This window comes from Cavia porcellus, unplaced genomic scaffold (genome assembly GCF_034190915.1).
Source record: "Cavia porcellus strain 051 isolate PalLab524CR breed Dunkin Hartley unplaced genomic scaffold, mCavPor4.1 scaffold_2, whole genome shotgun sequence".
NCBI classification, from domain to species: Eukaryota; Metazoa; Chordata; class Mammalia; order Rodentia; family Caviidae; genus Cavia; species Cavia porcellus.
The window spans coordinates 54,443,048-54,467,575 of record NW_026947485.1 but is presented as its reverse complement, the minus strand read 5'-3'; the positions used below and the strand labels follow the sequence as shown (position 1 = coordinate 54,467,575).

At 35.6% G+C, this 24,528-nt stretch overlaps 1 protein-coding gene across 2 annotated transcripts in view; it reads right to left on the bottom strand.

Moving 5' to 3' along the window:
* Nucleotides 1-15,162: 15,162 nt before the first annotated feature.
* Tmem168 (transmembrane protein 168) overlaps nt 15,163-24,528 on the bottom strand; it is a 44,472-nt gene continuing 35,106 nt past the window's right edge. For both annotated transcript variants that reach the window (XM_003475129.5, XM_063242076.1), the window contains exons 4-5: nt 23,054-23,328; nt 15,163-17,149 (exon numbers count right to left, since the gene is read on the bottom strand). In XM_003475129.5, the coding sequence (XP_003475177.1) occupies nt 16,602-17,149; nt 23,054-23,328 (823 nt within the window). In that variant the 3' untranslated portion in view covers nt 15,163-16,601. The remainder of the gene's footprint in view (nt 17,150-23,053; nt 23,329-24,528) is intronic.

Genomic DNA, 24,528 nt, shown 5'->3' with positions numbered 1-24,528 from the left:
ACCTTGCAAAACCCCCTCCAAACACGTGAGACTTTAGGAAGGCATTTTAGATCTAAACCAGACGAATGTAAGAATTATTAGGAGAATTTCAGGTATTGGGGTAAAGGGAGATGATTAGAAGCTCTGAAAGGAGGGGAAATCATGCAAAACAGGAAAAAAGTCACAGCTTCTTTGTCTATGTGATGAATATTATTCTTCAAATGATAATAGAGTCACTGTGTAATTATTTTCTTTTAAAAACAACCATTAAATTTAGCAGAGATGCCGGGTGTGGTGGCTCAAGCCGGTCATCCCAGCACTAGGGAGGCTGAGGCAGGAGGATCGTTTTGCGAGTTCGAGACCAGCCTAGGCTAGAAAGTGAGCTCAAGGCCAGCCTGAACTGCATAGAGAGACCTTGTCTCAAAAAAAGACAAAAAAAAAATTTAGCAGAGATAAACTATAATTAGTTGCCAGAGACCACGGTGACAAGCTGAAGGCAACAGGGGAAGGAATAGATGAGGAAAGGCTAGAAGGCAAGATACAGAGTCCATCATGGAGCAAATGAGTTTTAATTATATTAAAAAGATAAGAAAAGCAAGAGAGGAAACAAAATTCTGTAAAGCTTTTTGGAAAAATGAGGAAGTAGAAGTTACATAATGAAATAAGCTTTCATCTCTTTATAGTTAGTCATCAGTAATACCTAAAATTGATAAATAAAATGCTGAGATTATAAATTATGAAATAGCACATTAGTTTCAGACATAGGATCAATTACTAGTACAAACAGTATCAATTTCTTCTTGGTAACAGAGCTTGAGTGGAAATGTTGTCATTATGAATTTTTCAATAGGGTTTGATTCCCTTACTATATTTTAAATTATTTTAAAGGTATAAAATATTTAAACACATGTATAGTTAAAATTAGAAAACTAGGGGCTGGGGAATTAGCTCAGGGGCATAAGTGCCTGCCTTGCAACCTCATAGTCGTGAGTTCAATCCCCGGTATCAAAAAAAGAAAAGAAAAAACTCAAAACATACAGATCATAGATAACTGTGGTTAGGCTATTCTTTGGTTTTATTAAATTTATTTTACTACTCTATAAGGAATTGAGATATTTACAATATTTATTTATGTCCCATGAAAATATTGTTTCACTGCATTTAATTTTCTAAGTACATATTTCAATCTAATAATACTTTTCTTTTTACATCCTCCCAAGTTTTTGGTTGATGTTATATTTTCTATTTCTGTTGCAGTTGGGAGAAGAATATTTTTCCTATTATAGCTGAAGCTTGTTACTGCTGGTGAAAGGAATGCATAAGCAGAAAGAATCTCACTGAAAAAGAAATGAAAAGAAGAAAAAAGTAATCATGACAGAGTGAGAAAGTAGAAAAGTATAATGACTTCTGAATCTCTTACCCCACAATAGAGATTAAAAACAGGAGGAATGGAATACCTCCCTCTCACTTCAAGTCCTAGTGTAAAGGACTTTAATGGGAACCCTCAGAGGAAGTAGTACATGATTCCGTAGTTGGCAGGCACCATGAACATAATGGTGTTGACTCTTGCTTGAGAAATTTGAAGAACCAGAGGACTGATCAGACACTGAGAAATGTAAAGTGGCTGCAGATCTGCACACATGCCCAGGGTAGTTTGTGAAAGGGCTACTCATAGCCTAAAAGGATACAGTGAACAGAGAGGAAGGAGAGAGAAAAAGAAGCTGTAGTTATCAGATTTCCTAGCTAGAAGATACAGGAGTAACTAAAATGATGAAGATGGAATCCTTGGCATGGAGGTGTTCATTCTCTTTACTGAACTGAGAGTGTATCTTCAAAAGATTCCCAAGAAACCAAAGAAGTAGCTTCAGTTTTCATCTGACCAACAAGAAAGAGTTAGACTATCAAATACATTTAAATAAAATTATAATGTGAGGGCCGGGATTTAGCTCAGCGTTATGGCACGAGATTGTAAATTCGAGCCTCGGTACTGGAAAAAAAATTATAGTATGATTACACTGCATATGCTCTGATTATACATAAGAACTATACTAGTTTAATTCGGGGACTTTTAAAAATGTCTATCTTTTCTCCCCTTCTCTTACTTCTCTGCATCACCATCTTTAAATCTCTACGCTGTCATCCCCTTGTTTGTTCTGTGGTACTAGAGCTGAATTCTCTCATTCTGCTCAACTTCTGAAAGATACTCAGTTTAAAAGTTTGTATAGTTTTCATTTAGTAGTAAGTTATTATTACTATTATTATTATCTCTTCCACTAAATAAGATTAATGTTAATTAATATCATTAATATTATCTCTTCTACTAAATAATTTCTCTTTCAGTATCATGAGACTCTAAGGAAGTTCCCCAAAAAAGAGAAGATGGGGCTTCAATTTACACTACCTACAGGATAGGTTGCAGGGCTACTGATTTGTTACAGAGAAAAAAATTTCAAGACATCATTGAGAGAAATAAAGAAGTTCTTTTTTTTTTTTTTTTTTTTTTTTGTCTTTTTCCTTTTTATTGGTACCGGGGATTGAACTCACGACTGCCTGCTTGCAAGGCAGGCGCTTATGCCGCAGAGCTAAACCTCCAGCCTAATAAAGAAGTTCTTTAGGCAGAATTTTCAAAGTACGCACTCGAGAATGGAGTGGGCAGTTGAAGGTTTTTGTATTGTCTTGGGTGGGGGAACTCAGGTTTGCATTCCTTTTTGTCTGTCAGGTCACCCATTTGGCAGTTTGGCTAGACTGAAAACCATTCAACTGTGTTTGAAATTGAGATATGCTGCCCACAAATATTGCTGCTTCCTTGAGGACAGTTGTCTGTATGAGGAAGGGTGATTTGCAGGTAAAAAGCACAGGCCTAGTGCCCAGTATGTAGGCTTTTTATATCTTTAAAAGTCTTGCTCTTTTTTAAAGTAAGTTTCTCAAAAAAGAAAGTTTATGTCCTGAAGCTGTGGGGTTTTTGTTTTGTTTTGCTTTTTGAGCACAATTTTAAAAGTGCAACTTTCCTTGTCCCCTTTGCATTCTTTTATTCTATTACAGGTCACGAAGAGCCCTGTCTTGGCTCCTTGATCCTTTTATTCACCTACCAGTCAGCAACTGACTGGGACACCACATCCCACATCTTCCTACTGTCTCAAATTAGGGCAAAGGTGCCATTACTAAACCCTCTAGTTTCTTAAAGTAGTTTTTCTCTGACCCTGAAGCTTCCTAACCAGATGTCCTGATGATATATTTTAGGGTTCCAGGCTAAGCTTTCACACTGAGTTTGTTACAAATTCCAGGTGAGCCACAATTCTCATTCTATAGCCATCCTAAGCTTACTGCCTTCCCCAGAAGTCACTTCTAGAACTAAGTACAAATTACCCCACAGTGCCATATCCTCATGTCTTGGCTGCATCTCAGGACTGAACATTTTGAGTTTTCATATCTTCCAGAGCTGAAATATGGACTCCCCTCTGGGACAAACAAAAGCTCTCACACTTTCAAAGTTAACAAAGTTGCCTCCTCTCCGGACACTGCAATGAAGTACTAACAAATTTTAGGTAATTTTGCTGTTAAATTCTTAAAGCAGTAAACACAAAGCATTTCCCATCTGAAGTCACCTGATACTATATACATAAAGAGGTGCAGAAAGTTCTCTCTCCATCCTTCAGCCTCCTGGCAAGACTGAGCTTTAGGCCTAGTGTTGGGAGCTGGCTGATAACTGCGCTGGAATGTTATGATAGAAGTAGTACGTGGGTGTCATCTCTGTGAAGCTGGGTCATTTCCGGCTTTTCAGTGTAATTACACAGGCAGGTGATGTCATTTCTTCAAAGGTTCAGGAGTGGGAGTAGGATATGATCCTTGTAGTATAATTCTCCATCATTTTTAAAGCAGAATTACCAGGTCTTGGGACCAGGTACTAGATAGCACAGAGTGGGAAGAATCCTGCACCGGTAACAAGCACAGTATCTAGTCTTTCCAAATAGTAAACCTCACTGTAAGGACAGAAGCCCACGTGGAAAGTGCTTAGTGCTTCTGGGTGTTGACAGTGCTGCTATCCTTCAAACTCTGCTGACACATCAAAGAAAATCACCAAGTAAGATGGTAAATGATTTGCAAGAAGCTGCTTATTTTACCACTGGACTTCATGTTTTCTATCCTGTTTTGCAGCTCCATATGGGTAATAGATTATCCTATGTTTTAGCAAAGCTCAGGTGGCAAGTTTCTGTGATTACAGAGTGACTTGGTGATATTGTGTTACTTATCCTAACCCTAGCCTAGCCCCATTGACTCCCACCAGATCTACAGCCTTCCTTTACACCTTCTATGATCCATTAATCTACAACACACTGTCTTGCTGACCAATAATGCAAAAAGCCAGTTCAATCAAGTAGATGTTAATCACTGTCCTAAGCATTTCTCTCTTGGAAGCAAGCCTGATTCATACATAATATGGGAAAACTCTTCTCACCAGCACTATTTATCCACCTGCCAATTCTGATTAACATATTTTGCATGTTTCTAACCCAAGTAAACTACTTCTTAAAATCACAGTTTATGCTATTTACAAATAGTTATAAACAACAGGAGAGGGCAACCGAAATGAAGATGGCTAGAGACTGAAAGCTGCCAAATCACAAGGGAGGTCTGATATGCTAACACAAGTATGAAGAGCTCATTTGGCACAAACTCAAAGGTCATACTGGAGCAAAATGCAACTTGAAACAAGAGAAAAAAAGAACAGATAAAAAATGATGGGAAAATAGTGAAAGATTTTTACAAGGTGAAGGCTGCCAAAATGAAACAAGTGGATGGCCACATAAAATATTGAGAGGAATTGGCAGGACTGAGAAACTAATTAGATGTAGGCATGAGGAAAGTCAAGAATTAAGTTCATGTTTGGATTTGATAATCAACTGAGAGTGACACCATTCAAATATACATGAACAGAGGAAAGAAAGCAATTTGGAGGGTAAATTAGAGCTCTGATTTAGACTGTTGAGTTTGAGGAGTCTAGGAAATTAAATACTTTGTACATGAACATGTACATGTTCCTAGAGTGCCGGACACATCTAGGCTGAAATAAATACATAATAATAAGCAGAAGAATGCAGTTGAGATGCCAAAGGTAGATAAGGTTATTTAAAGTAGGTAATAGAATGGGTAGGCATGGTGTTGGTAAGAACAGAAATATGGGTTTGCAAAATATACCAACACAGTAAGACATGAGCACAGAAGTATGAAGAATTCTATTACAGAAGCTAAAGATGGAGAAACAGAAAGTAGTTAATAAATGCTCTAAAGATCAACTAAAATGTCTTTAACAATATGAAGGTCTTTTGTTGAATCAGTAAGAAAATTGTTGGGAGAGCTATGGGTAAAATTCACATGGTCATGGATAGAATATACATACATACATATATATATATATATAGAGAGAGAGAGAGACAGAGAGAGAGAGACAGAGAGAGAGAGACAGACAGACAGAGACAGAGACACAAAGAGATATCTGTATATGGGTTGATACAGGATTGAAGGAGGATTTTACTACCCTAAAGCCTTGACAATGTTCATTCCGTATTGTAAGAGAAGTGTCAGAAGAGACATTGAATAAATTTGGTAAGATTATAATGTAGTAGTTAACAGTTTGGAGCCAGAGATGATGTTAAGTACTGATTTTGGTCTCAAACTGGTTAGACACACAATTCTTAGACATAACTGTGCCATTTTAGAAAAGATACCTACATTCATTGCATAAGTTTCCTCTTTTATAAAAGTATCTGCCAAATAATGTGGTAGGGAAGAGTCGATGAAATCACATACCTAAAAGTGTTTACACAGTGCCTAGAACACAGTAAAGAGTATAGTCGTGATCATTTTTATTGTTCTTATGGATAAAATTGTTTTATATGGAAAGGAAGAAAGGAGTTTCAAAGGAATTGAGCCCCTAATGGCTGAAGCAAAAGAGTGTATCTTCTAACTAGGAAGGAGAGATGGACACCAATACACATGGATATGAATTACAAGTGAAAATTCCTACTGAAAGAATCTTGCCCTAGAATAAGTTACAGGGATGGGAGGCAGGATCAAGGGATGTTTATTTACTTTGAGGTCACTTCCTCCTTCCCCTATTACAGCTTCTTTTTTCCATTCCCAGGGCACTCAAAAAAAAAAGTTCCAATCAGCTCCTCATACATCATCAATGCCCTCCCTAAGCAGCACCCCTGGTCTGAGGTTATATGTATATCCCATAGCCCACATTCCAGTCAGTGCAAGGTAGGACATCCATGGTCATAGACTCCTCTCAACATCCTTAAAATAAAGGCCACTTTTTTACTTTATATTTTTCTCTTTCATCATGCCAAAAACTCTAACATAATGGTGCCATGACTCGCATGGCAAAGTGTGCTAGCTCCTAAAAATCCCTCCCAGTTGGAGCTCCTCTGCTTATGAACCACTTTTTTTCCCTCTGGGGCTGTTTACTTGCCACTGCTAATCCACATGCAACAGCAACCTTCCTCACTCATCACAGGTGAGCTACCATCCAGGGTTTTCTGTTTCCATTCCTAAAATTTGCAAGCTGTGTCAGAAAACCTATCCTTGCCATCCCTGAACAGAGAAAACAGTTTTCATGCTCCTTAGGCCATGCAACCTAAGGCAAACTGTTATTTTTGTTCCCTCGGACCCCGCCCTACACTCTTGAGTGTTGGGACTTTCCATGTCACACATTCAAAATATATGAAGATCTCTTTTGTTAAGTGTGATCTGTGACAATTTTCATGTTCCTTGGCAGGGAACTATAACTCTTACATCCTGAGGCAAAATTGTTCTTTTGGCTCACTTTTAGTTCAGTCATGGGGAATACTATTTCCTCTCCCTCGAAAAACACACCTATGGTGTGCCTGGTTCATAACCTTGGTGGTCTTGGCTGCTAAAAGGCTATAAAAACCAAAAACCTGATCTTTTATTTATGTTTTTCTTACAGTGGTGGCAAGTTGGCAGAAACTCTTAATTTTGGGCCCTTTTCACTTTAAGGATGTGTCCTTCTCTCCATCTTGCTTGCTCTGCTCCACTACGAACTCTTCCTCCTTCCACACTGGACCCTTTAGACAACTTCTCCCCTGTATCTCCAAGACCAAATCCTGCAGCTTTCTCAGCCAGAGGTTTCCTGTGCCTCCTGCTCTGTCCTCTCCCCATTCCTTACCCTCAGTGGCCTCTAATCCTTCCCTTAGTTTCTCTCCCTAGCCTCCAATTTCTCAATTCCATCCACCTGAGCCATCTATTCCATTGAAGGGTTCTTTGTCCTCTTCCCTTGTGTCACCATTTTCTCTGCCAGCTCATCATATACAGTTTCATGCATTCTAGCAATCCAGCAAGCCACGTGGTTCTCAGTAGCCATCTTGCTGCATTTCACATAAAAGATAGTCAAAACTTAAATTAGGGTCCTTTTCTGCTATTCTTATTTCAATATATCTCTATTAATTAATCTACAAAAAGGTTCACACTAGTCTATTTATTATAGTTCAAATTGGCCAAATATATTTGAATGCACTCTGATTTTGTACAATGATTGTCACTCTATATATCTGTTGTCTCTTTGTCCATTTGCCTGCTCTATAAACAACTATTCCTTTTTATTTGAGCTCAACAATCTTTTCCTTCTCTTTTACATTTTCAGATCATTTAATCAAGGTTTATTTGGACTATAGATTTAAAAAACATGCTTCCACCTAGGTTGCCAGCTGGTCAAAATGATGCTAGAATTGGTTAAACAAGATCCCTTGGGGTGAGGAGACATTGGACAGGACTTCAACTGATGAATAAGAAAGTGACCACCTAGTAAATTTAACCAGTTCTTGTTCATTAATGAGAGGCCCCAATAATCTCCATAGCCTTTTAGTTGAGGGAGACACCTCAACTAAAGTTCATATGACTAAGACAATTCATTGTTGCTGATCTGATGGTATATTCATGCCTTCAAATATAAAATTGGGATTGTTTATGATGACAAGAGTTTTCTTTCAGATCCAGACATCTGCCTTTTTCTTGTGCTCCAGCCAGGACATTCAGGTCAGACTAACATGAAGTCATCAGTCAAATAATAATTTTCAAACAAAAATTTATGTAAGTTATACTTAGAGATGCTTAAATAGTGAGCAGTCCAAACAATGTCACAAATTTCTTCAGTGCTCAAGTGTTAAAACACCCATGGTTAATAGAAAATAATAGTTCCATTTAATGTTCTATGTTAAGCTTACTGTCTCTACTGTACTGTACTGTTATCAATCTTCTGGATGTTCAACAACTAAAAGTAAGAGATAATTATAAATTCTTTTTGGATTCCTTTTGCTGGGACCCACCAGATCTCTTCCAGAAAAAGGATATATGATACATATTGGGGCCATAATTAGCTATACTCAACTGGCATTAAATAATACTGCAGCTGATCTCTCTCCTAAATAAAAAGGTAAAATTAATAAAACAGGCCATCCTCCCAAAATCAGATGGCATTAGACATTCTAACAGCACAGGAGGTACTTATACAACTGTAAAACCTAAATGTGTGTATGACAAATTAATGACATGTCAGTTTCTAAAATTCCCTTGACCTTATGCTTATCCTCCTTAGGGAAGCCATTACTAAAATTATACACATAAATACCCTGTTGAGTGTATTATTTGACTCCTGCATACTTAATTGATTCTTTGCCTCTGTCTCCTTTAAACTTAAAGCTGTAGACCTACCCAAGGTGACTGTGGAGGAGACAGATACCTTACACTGTGGGCCAGATCCCAAGACAAAAGGCTAAACTTGGCCCTCAGACTCCACAGGGAGACTCTCTTAATATGGCTTTTCATGTTTTCAACAACAGAGATAAAAACCAAAAGAAAAATAACAATCTGATCTTTTAGCAGTGACACTTACAGCTCTGAGACAGATAAACCGAGACAAGGTGGAGCTGCCTGAGCCCCTCCCAGACCATGCTTCAAGTGCAACAAAGAAAGACATTGGGCAAGAGGGTGTCCCAACCCTGGCATTCCTCTAGGACCTTGCCCCTATTACAATCTCAAGGGCCATTGAAAGAGTGACTGTCCTAGTCACCAGAGAGTGGGTGAGCCATCCTCTAACTCCTTGCCCTCACAGGAGATCTCATCACCACTGGATTCAGTGTTGACTGATCTACTTGGACTTGCTGCTAAAGGCTGATGGGGCTTGGGGACCAACAGCTCCCATTAAGATATCCTTCTCAGAGCCCTAAGTCCCACTGGAGGTCTCAGGTAAGACATTCTCTGTACTTGTGAACATAGAGGCCATGTATAGTGTTCTTTCTGAGTTTTCAGGCCATTATATTAAGTTCCCAGTCTCTACAGTAGGTGTTGACGGTCACCCTATGCAGCCTTTGCAGACAGGGCCTATTCCATGCAGGTTCCAGGCTCTTTTCTTTACCCATAGTTTCCTCGTCCTACACCCCTTTTAGGTAGAGATCTTCAAAAGCTTAACTTCTCCTTTACCTTCTCCCTCTCCATAGCTCTCTGTCCTCCAGCTGCCCTCACAGTGTGCATCAAAGCCATCCCTTCCCCTCCTTTCTTCTCTGGTCAATCTCATAGTTTGAGATACCTCCAATCCCACCAGCACTACTCATGCTATGCCTATTTTAATTCATCTCAGGGATCCTTCAATTTTTCCTGTGTTCCCCAATATTCCATAGTTCTCAAACATTTACAGGAACTTACCTGTATAATCAAGCACCTTTTACACAATGGTTTTCTTAAACCTACACATTTACCCTATGATACTCCCATTCTCCCGGTATTCAAGCCTGATGGGTCTTATCATCTAGTGCAGGACCTTGGGGTAATCAATAATGGCATTACGCAAATCCACCCAGTGGTGCTAAACCCTTATATCATGCTCTCTCATATCCCTCCCTCCACCACTCACTTTACAATCATAGATCTTAAAAATACCCTTGTTTAGTCCTTTGTGTTTATTCAGACTGACCCAGACACTCTGAGGTCTAAATAACTTACACTTGTCATTTCTCTAGTAAAACCTCTCCTCAGGGACACATAACACCCCCTTCTATTCCTATTTATCAATTTCATGGACACACCCTGGTCAGGACTGGCAGATAGATTTTACACACAGGTCCCACCACAAAACTCTCAAGTACTTTTTCTGGATGGACAAAAGCTTTTCCCACAATGAGGGAGACTGCTGATGTCATTACTAAAGTCCTGTTACAGAAAATCATCCCAAGGACTACAATCAAGGTTGAGCAGCTCCTACCTGGTCTTCTTGGCAACCCCAACTGTAGTCAAAGTTGCTGGACTCCCATCCTGGTTCTGCATCACTCAAGCTAAGTGGTGCCCTACCAACCCTAAGTCTAACCATCCTGAGTGGTCATCTCATCTATCTCTCACCTGTCACTGTCTTACCAAGGCCTCACAGCCACAACTCTCAGGCTAAGTCATATTTTGTTATCCAGTTTGGTTCCAAATCCCTTGCATTCTATTAATTATTTTTTTACAGCAGGACTCTTGAGAGTTTTTCCTAAAGACTCCCACATGTCTTAAAATTGTCTTCATGTTCTCTCTACACTCAGCTGTTGAGTTAAACATGAGATCCCTGTGGGCCTAGGCTCTTATCTCCCTTATAGTGACACAGCCATGGCCCTCTCCACCCCTACTCCGTAATTTCCCAAATATGATTCAATCATCAGGCCTTATATTTCTCATGCTTATTTCCAGCTCAACTCCTGGACCAAAGATGAGCCCTACCTACCTACACTTTTAATTTTTACCCTTTCACATGGGGAATAATCACCTCTCACAACTTCACTCCTCCTAACCCCACACTTATTTTTCAGATTCTACCTCACCATGGCTCTGATGAAATGGCATATTTAAATCAAAGACACCTTTCCTTCTACCTCTCCTGGGTATTTACATATGATAGTGGCCTGCTTCCTCATAGCATCTTGTCCCTTTGTTTTTTTCAATCTAGGATGCAGGCATTCACCAATGATAAAGTTGTCCTGGCTGAAACACCTGGTACCAGCTTCTACATGGGCATCAACCATCATTCCATCAATCTTCCTAAATCCCAATACAGTGCCCTCCACCTTTCAGTAGGAAGTAGTAAGAGAGAGACTTCACCCTTTTCCTGGCACTAAAGAAACAGGAATTAAAGAGTTTTGCCCTAGAATAAGTTACATGATATTATGGCAGTGGGAAGCAGAATCAAGGGATGTTTATTTACCTGGAGGTCACTTCCTCCTTCCCCTATTACAACTTCCTTTTTCCTTTCCCAGTGCACATGAAAAAAGTTCCCATCAGCTTTTCATGCATCATCAGTGCCTACCCTAAGCACCAACCCCCAGTCAGAGGTTATATGTATATCCTGTACCCATGTTCCGGTCAGAGGAAGCTAGGTCGTCCATGGCCATAGACTCCTCTCCACGTCTTTAAAATAAAGGCCACTTTTTAACTTTTTTTTTTTTACTTTGTATTTTTCTCTTTCACTGTGCCAAAACTAACACCTACCCCATTTTCCTTACCAATACTTATCAAGAAAAAACTGTAACCATTTCCAAGAACCTAGAAATAGCCACTATAAAACTGCAATAAAATGGCATACATCTGAAATTGTATATATAGATATAATATATATATATATGTATATATAGCAAAATGCTTAGTGAAAACTCATAGTGCTGTCTGCATTCTAATCCATAAGACAAAAGCTTTAAGAAAAATGTCCCATATAGAGTATAATTAAATCCAACATTGTTTCTGAAGTCTTCAATGTTTTGTGGCTAAGATGATAAAACAAATGATCTGCTACGAGATTATTATAGTTTATATTTAAAACATGCAAATTTTGCTCCATATGTTGGTAACTATTTTAATGTAAAATATTGTTGATCTAAAGAGATAGCACATTCCTCACTTAACTCTGCACACTGCTAAAAATCTTTAACTTGGAATAAATCAGCATCTTAGGATAAGACTGCTCAATAAAATTTATTAAAATTATCCACATCTTCTAAGTTTTCATGTTTTTAAGTTTAAACTTATACTGTGGGGCTGGGGATTTAGCTCAGCAGCATAAGCGCCTGCCTTGCAAGTACGTGGTCGAGTTCAATCCCCAGTACTGATAAAAAAAAAAAAGGTAAACTTATACTGTGAGGTCATCACACAAAATAATCGGTCAACTTGACTTTTTAAATCAATCAAAATGTTTTGTTGGATACTAATATAAAAAAGACCCAAACACTTGCTGGTGAGCCCACAATTTTCAATTGTGACTCTAATTTGGGCTAACAGTATTTCCTATTAAGACAAATTTAGATGACTTTATCAACATCATGTTCCTTGATTTATACTGTTTAGTGTTTCATACTGCAGCTAGAGAATAGAGCAGATACTCTGAAAATGAGATACTTAAAAAGGTTCCCTAGCTTGGCTTTAATCTGTTGTGAATCGGTCTACTGTTTAGCCTTTACAATATTTTAATCTATGTTAAGCCCTTGGTGGTAAATCTCAAAAATACATGAAATGAGTATGTCGAGGATTAAAGAGTTATCAACTTGTCACATCCAGTTGAACTGAATCAGCATGCTTCTGGATGTGGAAGGCCCACCGGAAGATTGTTGCCAACTGCATAAAAAGAGAACTGGAGGGGAAGGGCATGCTGCTGTTGATTCTCAAGGAGAAGCTTGTCACGCTGGTTTTCCTAATATGAACTCAGCTGTTGTCATCACAGGAGCTTGGGTCCTCGGTGTTGCTGAAGATGGCTGCAGTTCTTTAGGGGAGCTCTGGTCCTAGAGTGTTGCTTCCTAGCTCCAGTGCAGATCCTTTCCTTCATCAAGCTGTTGTAGACTTTCTAGCCTCCTCCACTGGCCTTTGGGCTTTCACACTAGAGAGCCTTGATACAGACTTGCTTGACACATTGTTGTGTGCTCTAGGCCCCTAGGTAGACTCACGCAGGACATTGCCGTGGGACCAAGGCCTTCAGCTGGATTTTTTGGGCCTCCAGTGTGTGGACAAATCTTGTCGTGCTCTTCTACATTGAACTTTTGGGTGAATATTATAATATTATACTATAAATTATGTGTCCTGTACTGAATCTATTTCCTTGCAAACCTTGACTACAACAGAATGAGACTAAATCATATTGGAAATATAATGGACAGGGATTCCAACCACAAGCATGAATGTTTTTGTTTTATATTTTTGATGTGTGACATTAGCTGTGTTTTCATGTAAGTCAGTGCAACACAAATTTTCCTTACCTAATCTGAATACTTATTACTCTTTTAACTTTAAATATGAGATACATTTTCCTTTTAGTTGCTTAATGATAATCTTGAAATACTATCCATAAAAAGAATGTCATCAAGAAAATCAAGTTATTATAATTTCTTAGGATTCTTAATTCACTTACTTGGTCAAAGATACTTATTGAACATTTTCTTTGTGTGCAAGGCATTCTTCTGGATAACCATGTGCAGAAATAACAAAATGTGTTAACCTCTACCAACAAGAGATAATAGAGTAGTAGAGATATTCACAAGCACTGACAGACCAAATTTGTTTGCCCAGTTGCTCTCAAAAAATCACATAGTTTAACATTTTCTTCTGGTACATTTAATATTAACTACCACATCACCTGTAGAAAGGTAATGTAGAATATTATCTCCAAAGAGACTAGGCACTAAATGTGAAAGAATATACAATATATAAAAAAGAAGTACCCTAAACAGCAAATCTATATGTCAAAAATTAGAAACAAAACAGATTCTAAAGAAGATTACATTATATATAAATGCATTTTAAAGTGTGGAGCTTATGAAATCAGATTAAAAATTTATTTAAAAAGTCTTTCCTGCAGAATTTTAAATTTATTAAGAGCAAGATAGTAGATCAAACCAAACTAAAATTTTTTTGAATGAAATGACAACAGAACTAAAAAGCTACTGGGGATAGCGTATTTGATAAATTAGTAAAGCACAATGATGTACACTTTAAAAAGACGATTTCAGGGGACAGTGTTTTTGTGATTTTTAGCAAAATATCATATAAGGAAAAAAATATTAAGATAAGATTACACTGAAAAATATTTCTATGTTGTTTCTTTCTTCTTAGTAGAATGGAGAAGTATCCCTGAAACAATTCAAGTAACTGCTTCATAAATATATGTAACACAAAATGACAACCATCAGCAAATTAGTCTAAATGTTAAAATTTTGGGGCTGGAGGGCCAGGGATTTGGCTCAGCAGCATAAGCGCTTGCTTTGCAAGCACATGGTCAGGAGTTCAATCTCCGGTACAAAAACAAATTGGGGGCTGGGGTTTTAGCTCTGCGGCACAAGTGCCTGCTTTGCAAGTGCAAGGCCATCAGTTTGATCCTCAATACAAAAATAAGGAAAGAAAGAATAACTGTTAAAATTTCTCAAAAATTTTAATTAACAACACCACTTTATCCTTTTAATAAAATGTCTCTATACTACATTAGTAATGTTTTGAAATTGGCAACTTCGGGCTGGGATTTAGCTCAGCGGCATAAGTGCCTGCCTTACAAGCAGGCAGTCGTGAGTTCGATCCCCAGTACCAATAAAAAGGAAAAAGACCAAAAAAAAAAAAAAAAAGAAAGAAAGAAATTGGCAACTTCACCATCCTAAAGAGTCATCTATAGTTCTTTTTTGGGAAGGAAAATTCATCAAAGTACTTATTCTGTAGCTTTTAGTAAGTAAGTTGGCTTATCACATTTTCAGCCCAAAGGCCTGTTTTGGTTGTTTTTTCACAGATCATGATAACAGATAGTACATATATTAAAAAAAAAAAAATTGGGGAGTGAGTAAAATTGTTATCTTTTAATTTTTAGTACTAACAATAATACATTACAAAGAATGTAAAATATACTTCTATTTTTATTTGGATTTCTCATAGTGAACAAATATGCTTTAGTTAGAGCTAATTTGATGCCCATTGGTTAAGAAATCAAAAAGGAGATTTTATTAAACATTAACTTTTTGATACTATAAGTTAATGCTTTTAATATGTGGCTTTTCTATTATATCATTTCTGAACAGTGAAGTATTATACTATTTTGTTTATGGTGCTAGTAGACTTTAATCAAACACTGAAAAATTTCAAAACAACCTGCCACCAAACATGAAATTTAAAACATGGTCATGTTTTATAACTATTACTTTTAATATGCTAAAACATTCAGTAACTATTCATTGCACATTAAGTGAAAAATTATTTTTTAACAAAATTTATTCAAAGTTTTAAAGAAAATCATACTGGAAACACAGAAATAATCATAACAATGCTGCATAGATCATGGTTTACAAGTTCCCAGACACTGAGTGACTTATTCCTAACTAAACCAGTTAAGTCACCAGTAGAGAATAGTAGAGGCATTATTTCTTCTCTCTGAGTTGGGAAAAATGGCTTCAATGGTGAAAAGTCACTAAGAAACAAAGATTAGATTATCTCCCAATTTAATTATATTTCTCTCTTGATATTTCTAAAAGATGGAAATATAGAATGCAAGGATCACTGGAAGGGAATATGAAATAAGTTACCTCTTAGAGGAGATAGCCTGATCATACTGCCTGTTTTACTAAGATAAAACACTAAGTTTTAAAAACTAGAACTGCAAACATGAATTTTACATAATGCATGCATACAAGGAAACATGACTTGTTTCCTATCTTTTTAACTTCAATAGAAAAAAAAATGTTACCACAAATGGGAATTTTAAAAATAATTTTCCTATTAACACCAGAGAGCTGAAAATGTTTTTTGAATACTTAAAGACTGAATTAGACAATGAGAAAATGCTAAATTTCTTTTATAAGACTACTTTTTGAAAAGACAATTTATTTGCAGAAATTTGTAGCTTGAAACACTGTTCATTAAGAAAACATTGTTACCCTGAGAAAAACTCTTAAAATTAGCAGTGCTTTCAGAGCCTTTACTATGCATGAAGGAACAACTGGTTGGCTCCAGCTTCATATGATTAGCTACATGAAGAATGTTTTGATCTAAAAGGGAATTTGAGCTTCTCTGCTATAGTGGTAACAGTTCACAACCAAAATACCCAAATATGACTAAGCATAAGCAAATTTTGCATTTATTTTGGGTAGACCTCTTCCTTAAGAAATGTTTATAGTTCTTCAAATGGCCTTGGACTCAAGACTAACTGTCCTCAAAAAAGAAATTTGTTAGTAAACTGGTAGTTTTAAAACAGTAAACAAATCTATCAGATCTACAATCTCTGATGTATGCCTAAAAACAAGGCATTAGTAATTCTTCACTGGCCACTGTAGGATGCAGACAACTGTTTTCTAATTAGAGGCAAATGTGAACATTTCTGAAAAGTGCACTGTTATTTTTAACATCTCTTATGCATTTACATAGTCTTGCATACTTTTAATATAAAATAATGCTTATTCCCAACACCTCCAAAATCCAATAATTACTTGAGAAAATATAAAGTGAGAGCAGCTACAGTAGTAGCAAGATATTTTCCACAAATAAAAATACAGCATACAAAAACATGGCAAGTTAGTGATAACTGGTAATGTGAACTCACAATAATACCCTCTTAAGGGCCCAAATTAAGATTTGACAAGTTTAAAACCTTGTCCTGTGTCCAGCACAGTAGGAAGAAACCAACTCATTTTTAATCTTTTTAAGCACCTAAAACAAGTCTTGCAAATCCAAAAAAGGTTCAGACCACATAACCAATTTGCTAAATGCACAAGTGGATATGTAATACGAGGAAAGTGTAACATCCAGTGCTTGGCCACATCACTTCCTGTTGGCAAGTGCAGAGTATAGTCACTCCAGCGTTTTGACACACCATACACTGCTTTCACTGTGCGTCCCTTTTCAGTCCAGCAGATGTTATTACTAGAATTGCAGTTGTATTCAACCCAATCCTTTGTAAAGTCACCCAGCTGTGGTGGGTCGGCTTCTTCAATATCTACTGTCTTTGGCATTTCTGCTCCTTGCACTGCAATATACTGATCATTAACCCTTCTCACTTCTTTGACCCAAGGAGTCGAATTCTCAGTATCTAATATGATAATAAGCCGGGAACAGAATGAACCATTCTTTTCTCTCCACCATTCTAATAGGGTGTCAAGGCGTAGTATATCTCCACCTGTGGACAAGAAAAAGTTGAGTAGAGAAGTCTCTGATTAAAAAATTTTCTCCAAAGTTATTTTCTTTAAAACTCTTAGAACTCTCTATTAACCTATTTGAAACTGTTTTTATCTTTTTCTCTTTAAAATAAAAATAAACTTAAAAACTAAAATTATCACTAAACACATAAGCAAACAAAAGCTGAAAAGTACTTGACAGATAACTTTTAAATTTTCTTTGCAGAAGGTATTTTTAAAGACAGATTTTCATTTTCAAGTTTATAAAACCATCCGTACTACATAAAAAAGTAATATACCATGAATTTAAGAAAAATGTTTTACATACTTATGCTTTACAGTGAATTTACATTCCAATAAACTCATCCTCAGTTGAAAATACTGTATGTTGGTTATACATTTAGTGGACCTCTCACCTACCAATGCACTCACCACTGCACCCTGTAGGACAGCAGATGTTTACTTTCAGGTTTGGGAGGCTCATTGGGACCTAAAGCTCACCCACCCTGCCTGGGTTCTCTAGAGATTATTGCATTGCACACTGCTAGCCCAGGAAAAGAACAAAATTCAAATTCAAAGTATGTTTTCTACTGACTACATATGGCTTTTGCACCACTCTGAAGCTAAATTAAAATTACACAGAAAGCTAATATTCTTTGCTGAGCTAGCAAACTACAGCTTATAGATCAAATCCAACCTGCCATCTATTTTTATGGAACCTAACAGCTAAGAATTGATTCTACATTTTTACATAGTTTAAAGCAAACCAAAAGAATATTTTGTGACATAAAGATTACAAAATATTTAAATTTCACATATTTCTATAAATAATGTTTTATTAGAATATAACCACACTGGGGATGGGGATCTAGCTCAGCGGCATAATGCCCGCCTTGCAAGCGCGTGGTTGTGAATTCAATCCCCATACTGATTAAAAAATGGAAAAAAAAAAAAAAAGCACATAGAATATAACCACATTATTTACATTCTCAGTAAGGTGGCTTTTGCTCTACAATGCCAAAACTAAGCAGTGGCAATGGATTGTACAATCCAAAATTTAAAATGCCAAAAATATCTAGCTCTATGCAGAAAGTTTACTGCCTCTGCACTGTAACACTGATAAAAAAGTATTTTCTTATCTTCAGAAGTTGGTATCTACTAAGTGCCTAAGGAGAAAAAACTTCTTATAACAAGAGTTTAATAATGGAATTATATTTATATTAGCTCTGTATCTGAAGAATGAAAAAAATTTTAAAGTCTAAACACTAACTTTAGAGAAGTCTGAACACATTCTAATTCTTCATGTGCATGTTGGGGAGGGGGATGTGTGCAGGGGGTGGAATCCATGGCTGTACCACCAAACCACATTCCCAGTCTTAAAGTACATACATTTCTAACCTGGAAACCTGTTTCACAGCTAGTTGATATTATATATGGCTCATTGTGGATTGTGTTTTTCTGCATTAATTTTAACTTTTAAGTATGTTATTTATTTCAGCCTTGCAATGATGGCATGTGCCTGTAATCCCAGCAATCAGGACATATAGGCAGAAAAATTGCTGTGAGTTTGGAGCCAGCCTAGGCTAGCTACATAGTGAGTTCAAAGTTTGCCTGGAATACACAATGAGATGCTGTCTCATAAGGATATGAAAATTATCTGTTTTAATGACAGGAGTTTTTTTGTCACTCTCTTCAGTTTTGTGCCAATGGTAACAGTCACCCTTTCCTCACCCTGGTTCTAGCCTTGTTTTCAGCGTTACAGAGACATAATCATCCAATTCTAGGGATTTATATTAAGGAAAGAACAGAAGCGGAAACAAAACAATTGCCTATAGAGATTTTTTTCCTTTGTATCCAAGGAGGTATCAAATCTGAAATGGGGAAAATGGAAATAAATTATGGTATGATCTTAGATATCTTATCATAAAATAACTATTATTTTTAAAAATGTAGCGCAAACAGGGTATAGTGGTACATGCCTAAGACAGAGGATCACTATGAGTTCAAGGCCAGCCTGAGCTATGAGTGAGTTCCAGATCAATTTGAATTACATAGCAAGACTCTGTCTCAAAAAACAAAACAAAAAAAATTGAGAAGAATATGTGTATACATGTAGGAAAAATGCACAAATAGAAATGTGTCTATAAAAATATCATAGCTGTAGTTGTTGGATTTAAAAATATTCATCTAATTTTCCAAAATTTTTACACTGAACATATATTACCTTTAAAATTAGAAAAAGTTTTAATTCACTAGCACAAAATCTAATAACCTAACTTCAGAATGCTACATGTTTCCACCAAGAACAACATCTTTTCTGCTTACGTATCAAAACCAGAGAGCAGGAAAAAATTTTTGTCATTTGGATGGTATTAGTGATATGACATTAGAAGCCAGGCTAAATCATAATCTATATACACAATTAATTAATAATCCTTTAATCATCAGCCTGCTAATCAAAACCAGACAGTGAAGCTTGTGTTTTATGAGTTGCAGTGCTGCTCATGCACACTGTCTCAGAGGTGCTAATCAGCACCCAGTCCCCATAGGTCACTAATGCGTCACTTCACCAGCACCTCCAGAAGATCACACTTTTTCAGGCATGGCCAAATGTTGACCTACACTATTGCTAGACCTATGATGTTTTTCTAGAGATCAGAAGATGACACAGATTATAAAAGCTGTTACACAAATTCCATCCATCACAAAATAACAATGCTTAACATGACTCATAACTACTTCAATATTCCTTAGCATATTCTACCCTCATTCACTTATATAAATGCTCTTTAGATACCTGTATAGCAGCATTAAAGTCTTTTAAATTATCTTTGTACTCTTTTTTTGTCTTGCTCTGCATTCTTGTTTGAATAGATTGTACACTGTGTTTGGCTCTGGGTCCAGATACAAAGTACTTATATTTATCTCAGATAACAGCCATCTGATGCATTTTAAATAATTGAGACTGCTTTTTAAAAGACTTCATTATGATAAAGAACTTTATAAGTTATCTACATTTTTTCCATTTATTTGTGCTTCTCTTCTACTTACCATAATTTTCTTTTATCATAAAGAAGCAAAAAATCAGGTCACATACAATAGAACTCCATACATGTAAAATTATATATTTTGAGAAAGATTGTGAGTAAAATGTGGGTAATAGACAAATACATATTCTCATTTTCCACAGCAATATTCAGTTCTAGACCTACTGCTAATTTGTTAACCTAAGTAAAAGCCAGTAGCTTCTCTACTTCCAAAGTGACTATGAAGGTAAGTATTAAATTATCAGTGCTTCAGCTGTCACTTAGTTTGGAATAAAGCCAGGTGCTACAGGCCACACAAGACAATATACAGTTGCTAAATTATAGGATACCTCCTCCTATTATCATCTTTTATTTTTTGTAATAAACTAAGAAAGTTACACTGAGGTGAATTTTTTTGGCTAATAAAGAAATTCTGTAGTGGTCAATTTATTTGTAGTATACTTCTAAAACTGTCATCAAAGAACGTGACTGATATTTACTAAATTTACAACACTTTGTATAGAGGTAGGTCTTCATAAATTATTTCTACTTCATAGTCAATGAAAATTTAAAAACATCAATTTATATACTTTGTTTTTTTTTTTAACACAGAGTTTCACTAAGTAGTCTAGGCTCCCCTCAAATTTGCTATGTAACTCAGACTGCCTTGAACTGGTGATCCTCCTGTCTCAGCTTCCCAAGTACTGAGATTACAAGCATGTACCATCATACCCAGATTTATATGTTATTTATCCTCATGTCTTTGTTTTCCTAGGAGAAAAAAAAGTGGATATAAATACTAACTAGTAAGCTTGATGCCTAGAATTTATTTGCAAAGCCGTACGTTTTAAACACCAAAATCATGCCTTTTTCCCCTCATCTGATTTGGGAAGTTTTTATTATAATTTTTGTAGTAAATTTTCAATAAGCAGTCTCTGGATTTAGGAATGAAGTTTTATTTCTGGAAAATTTTTAATTGACTAGAAATTTTTCCTCTGCGTTCTGAGTTAAAGGACCTAGTACAACATTCTATTTTACCTGGAATTGAAGGAGCCATAAAGTTTAAAATTTTCTACATTGTGACTGAAAATAAATTATTTTTAAACTATATTCATGTATATGTTGAGCACCTTGTTCTTTCTACTTTTTTGAAAACAGGTGATCTGTGCTAACAAACATATGTCACCAGATCCTGCCATTTCTCTGTCATCATGGAGTTCATGCTTGGTGGCAACATGAATAGAGGGGGAAAATGAACTGCAAGAGTCAAGCCAAACAAAGCTCGAGTTACAGCTCTACCACTCACGGTTCTGCCACTTAGTAATATGTCCACAGATAGTTATGTTACATAACCATTTTCAGCTCCATTTTATTCTTTGAAAAATGAAAACAATAGAAATGATGGCATCTATTTCAAAAGATTTCATATAAATATTACATCTAAAATTGTTTATAAAGTACTAAGCACAGTATCTGAGGCTTAAAATGTGCCTAGTAAATATTGGACTATTACTTCTAATCAGCTCTTGAATTATTCAATATTTATTTTAAAAATAGGTCATATATGATAAAACTTTTGGAATAACTTTCAGAAAAAAATACCTTTTTTATGACATAATCCTAGTTACAGAGTTGGTATGAAATCAGTAAGGTCATGCTGGTTTAAAGTCATCTCTGCTTTAACCTTGAGTTTGTTTCCTTCTGGAGTTCTTATGCTGCCTTTGTTCTTTTCATACTTATGTTTCTTTGATCTGAAAATACATTTCTATTTAAAGTTTATGACTATTTTATTATTATTGTGTATTTTTGGTTTAAAACATCTAAACTCTTCTCTAGAAAAGGCAGGATATAACAATATAAATACACTATTTCTAATATAACATAATTATGTTACTTTTTTCATGATTTATTCAATGATTTCATCTACCTATAAATAATTTAAGGATGCCATCTATGTTCCAGACTCTGTTCTACATAATAATTCATAAAACAAAGTCCTTGACTTACGGAGTCTGTACTGCAGTTGAGAGGATTGATAAATTTATACACAGTATTATAAAGAAAGACCTCACTTCTTTTCTTTCTTGGTGGTAAAAGGGTTTTCTTTATTCCCATAATGTATACAAACCTAGGTTATTTTATGTTTTTTTCAACAGATTAAAAGCATTTTAAAAATCCAAAGTAACACTGCACAATTTATGTCTTAAAATGAAATTCAATGATCCTTCCACATTTCCCATTCATTTTATAGAGGACAAAACTAAAAAGAGGCATCTTGCCTAAAATAACACTGTTGAAGCAATGAGAACAGAAGCCATGCTCTTATGACTTGCATTACTCCCACTATATAATAATACCTACAGTTTAAACTTTTGGTAATGAGCTGGGCATGGTGGCACTGCCTGTAATCCCAGCATGCAGGAGTCTGAGGTAGCAAAAAAATGAGTTGGTGGTCAGCTTGGATTATATAGCAAGACCCTGTCATGTCTCCAAAAACATTTTTAGTGAGCTCTCTAATGTAAATAAAACTATAGGTGAGAAGGACTACTGAAATATGCATCTTATAACATTAAAAGACTTACATACTAAGTCAAAGAAGTTTAGCAGCTTCTAAAAAATTTGAATTTAATAATTCTGAAAATACTTTAAAAGGAAACTGATTATAAGTCTTAAGTCGATTTTTTTCCAATTACTATAAAAACATAATCCCCAAAACCTTATTATTAGAATTATACTATATAGGTATGGTAAAGAAAAAAGGTCTTACATGTTCTTGGGAACCATAAAGTAATAATTTGGAAAATTTAATGTCTGTACACAGAAAAGATTTCTACAAATATGTGTATCTTCACAATAGTGAAATTGCCAAAGGTGAATTACCTGCTAGAGCCCACTCTCCTGAGCCATGGGTATGCCCACTGTAATACAAAACATATGTATCATGTCTAGGTCCATCCACAGTCCGAAGTTCAAGGAAAGCTTTCAGTTTGGAATGTAGAGTATCAAAAGACAGTCCACTTGTCGAATAGTCACATCCGTAGGTTTCAATCATATGATATGCAAAAAATCTTTGGATAGCATTGAGCATGCCGGTAGACCTCAAATTTAATTCCTGCACATGTTCTGGTGGAAGTAGTGTTGGCTGACCATCAGGACTGAAGAAGAAGAAAAACTATTATTTTGGTATTTTAAAATTACTATTCTATGTAATATCCTCATGGGTCATTAATAATTAAGCATCATAATACATAGTTGATTTCTAAATGGAAGGATTTTAAGAATCACCTTTCCTCAAATATGTATAGTACTAAGAGTTAAGCTTGGAAAATCAAAACCTGATGTTTTAAAACTGGTACTTATCAATAAAGCAATAACTAAACTAACAGCTAGGAGAGTATCTCCAAATGTAGAGAATACTACTTGTTGTTTCTAATTCTTTTTTTTTTTTTTTTTTGCCTTTGACAGGTATTAAACAAGACTTTTAAAAGGAAGTCATAGTACATATTTGAAGAACTATAACTTATTTTCAAGAAAAAAATTTTACCACACAAAATGTGGAAGCAATACTTTAAATTACATATTTAATTTGTGTTGAAAATCTTTATAAAGGTGATTCAAGCTTTACTAAAGGCACATAAAAGATGAAAGAGATTACATATTAATAAGTGTGATTTTAAAAAAATTATTAATACCTATATATATTGCCATATACTTCTGAGCACAAACTGAAAGACTCAGATGTAATCCTGAAACAGATTAAAATGGTACTCTAGTACAGATGCAACATCATGTTTTATATAAGCAGAAACTAAATGCTATCATTGCTGAGGGGGAAAGTCATCATTTGTATAGAAAACAAATTTCTATCAGGAACTTTGAAACTTTAAATGTTGGCTCATGTACTATGAGTACTATTCTAAGAACACTCAATTTTCATTAAAATAAAACGTTTTGTTTCATATTTGTAACATTTAACAGTCATGAAAATAAAATACACAATTAGCAAAAATTGTAACAGAACAAAAATCTAACTGTGCATACAATTCTTTCATGTACTCTTTCTGCAGAATTGCTGTTTTACTTTGAGACCTTTCCAAGTCTCTTTCTTTTATTTCTCCTAAGAAGTTTCAACTTTTACCAAGCCTTTAACATGGAGGAAAATAAAACAAATTTGTTTGGAGAATTTATGTCAAATATTTGAAATTAGATAAAAATGTTGATTTCAGAATATTCCTCACATAAAAAATATGATGAAAACTTAGTCATCAGAATTTATTAGCAGCAAGAACTATTTTTTCTGTTTTACAGATAATTAGCTATAAAAAATAAAAATGTAGCAATGTTTACAATTTCAT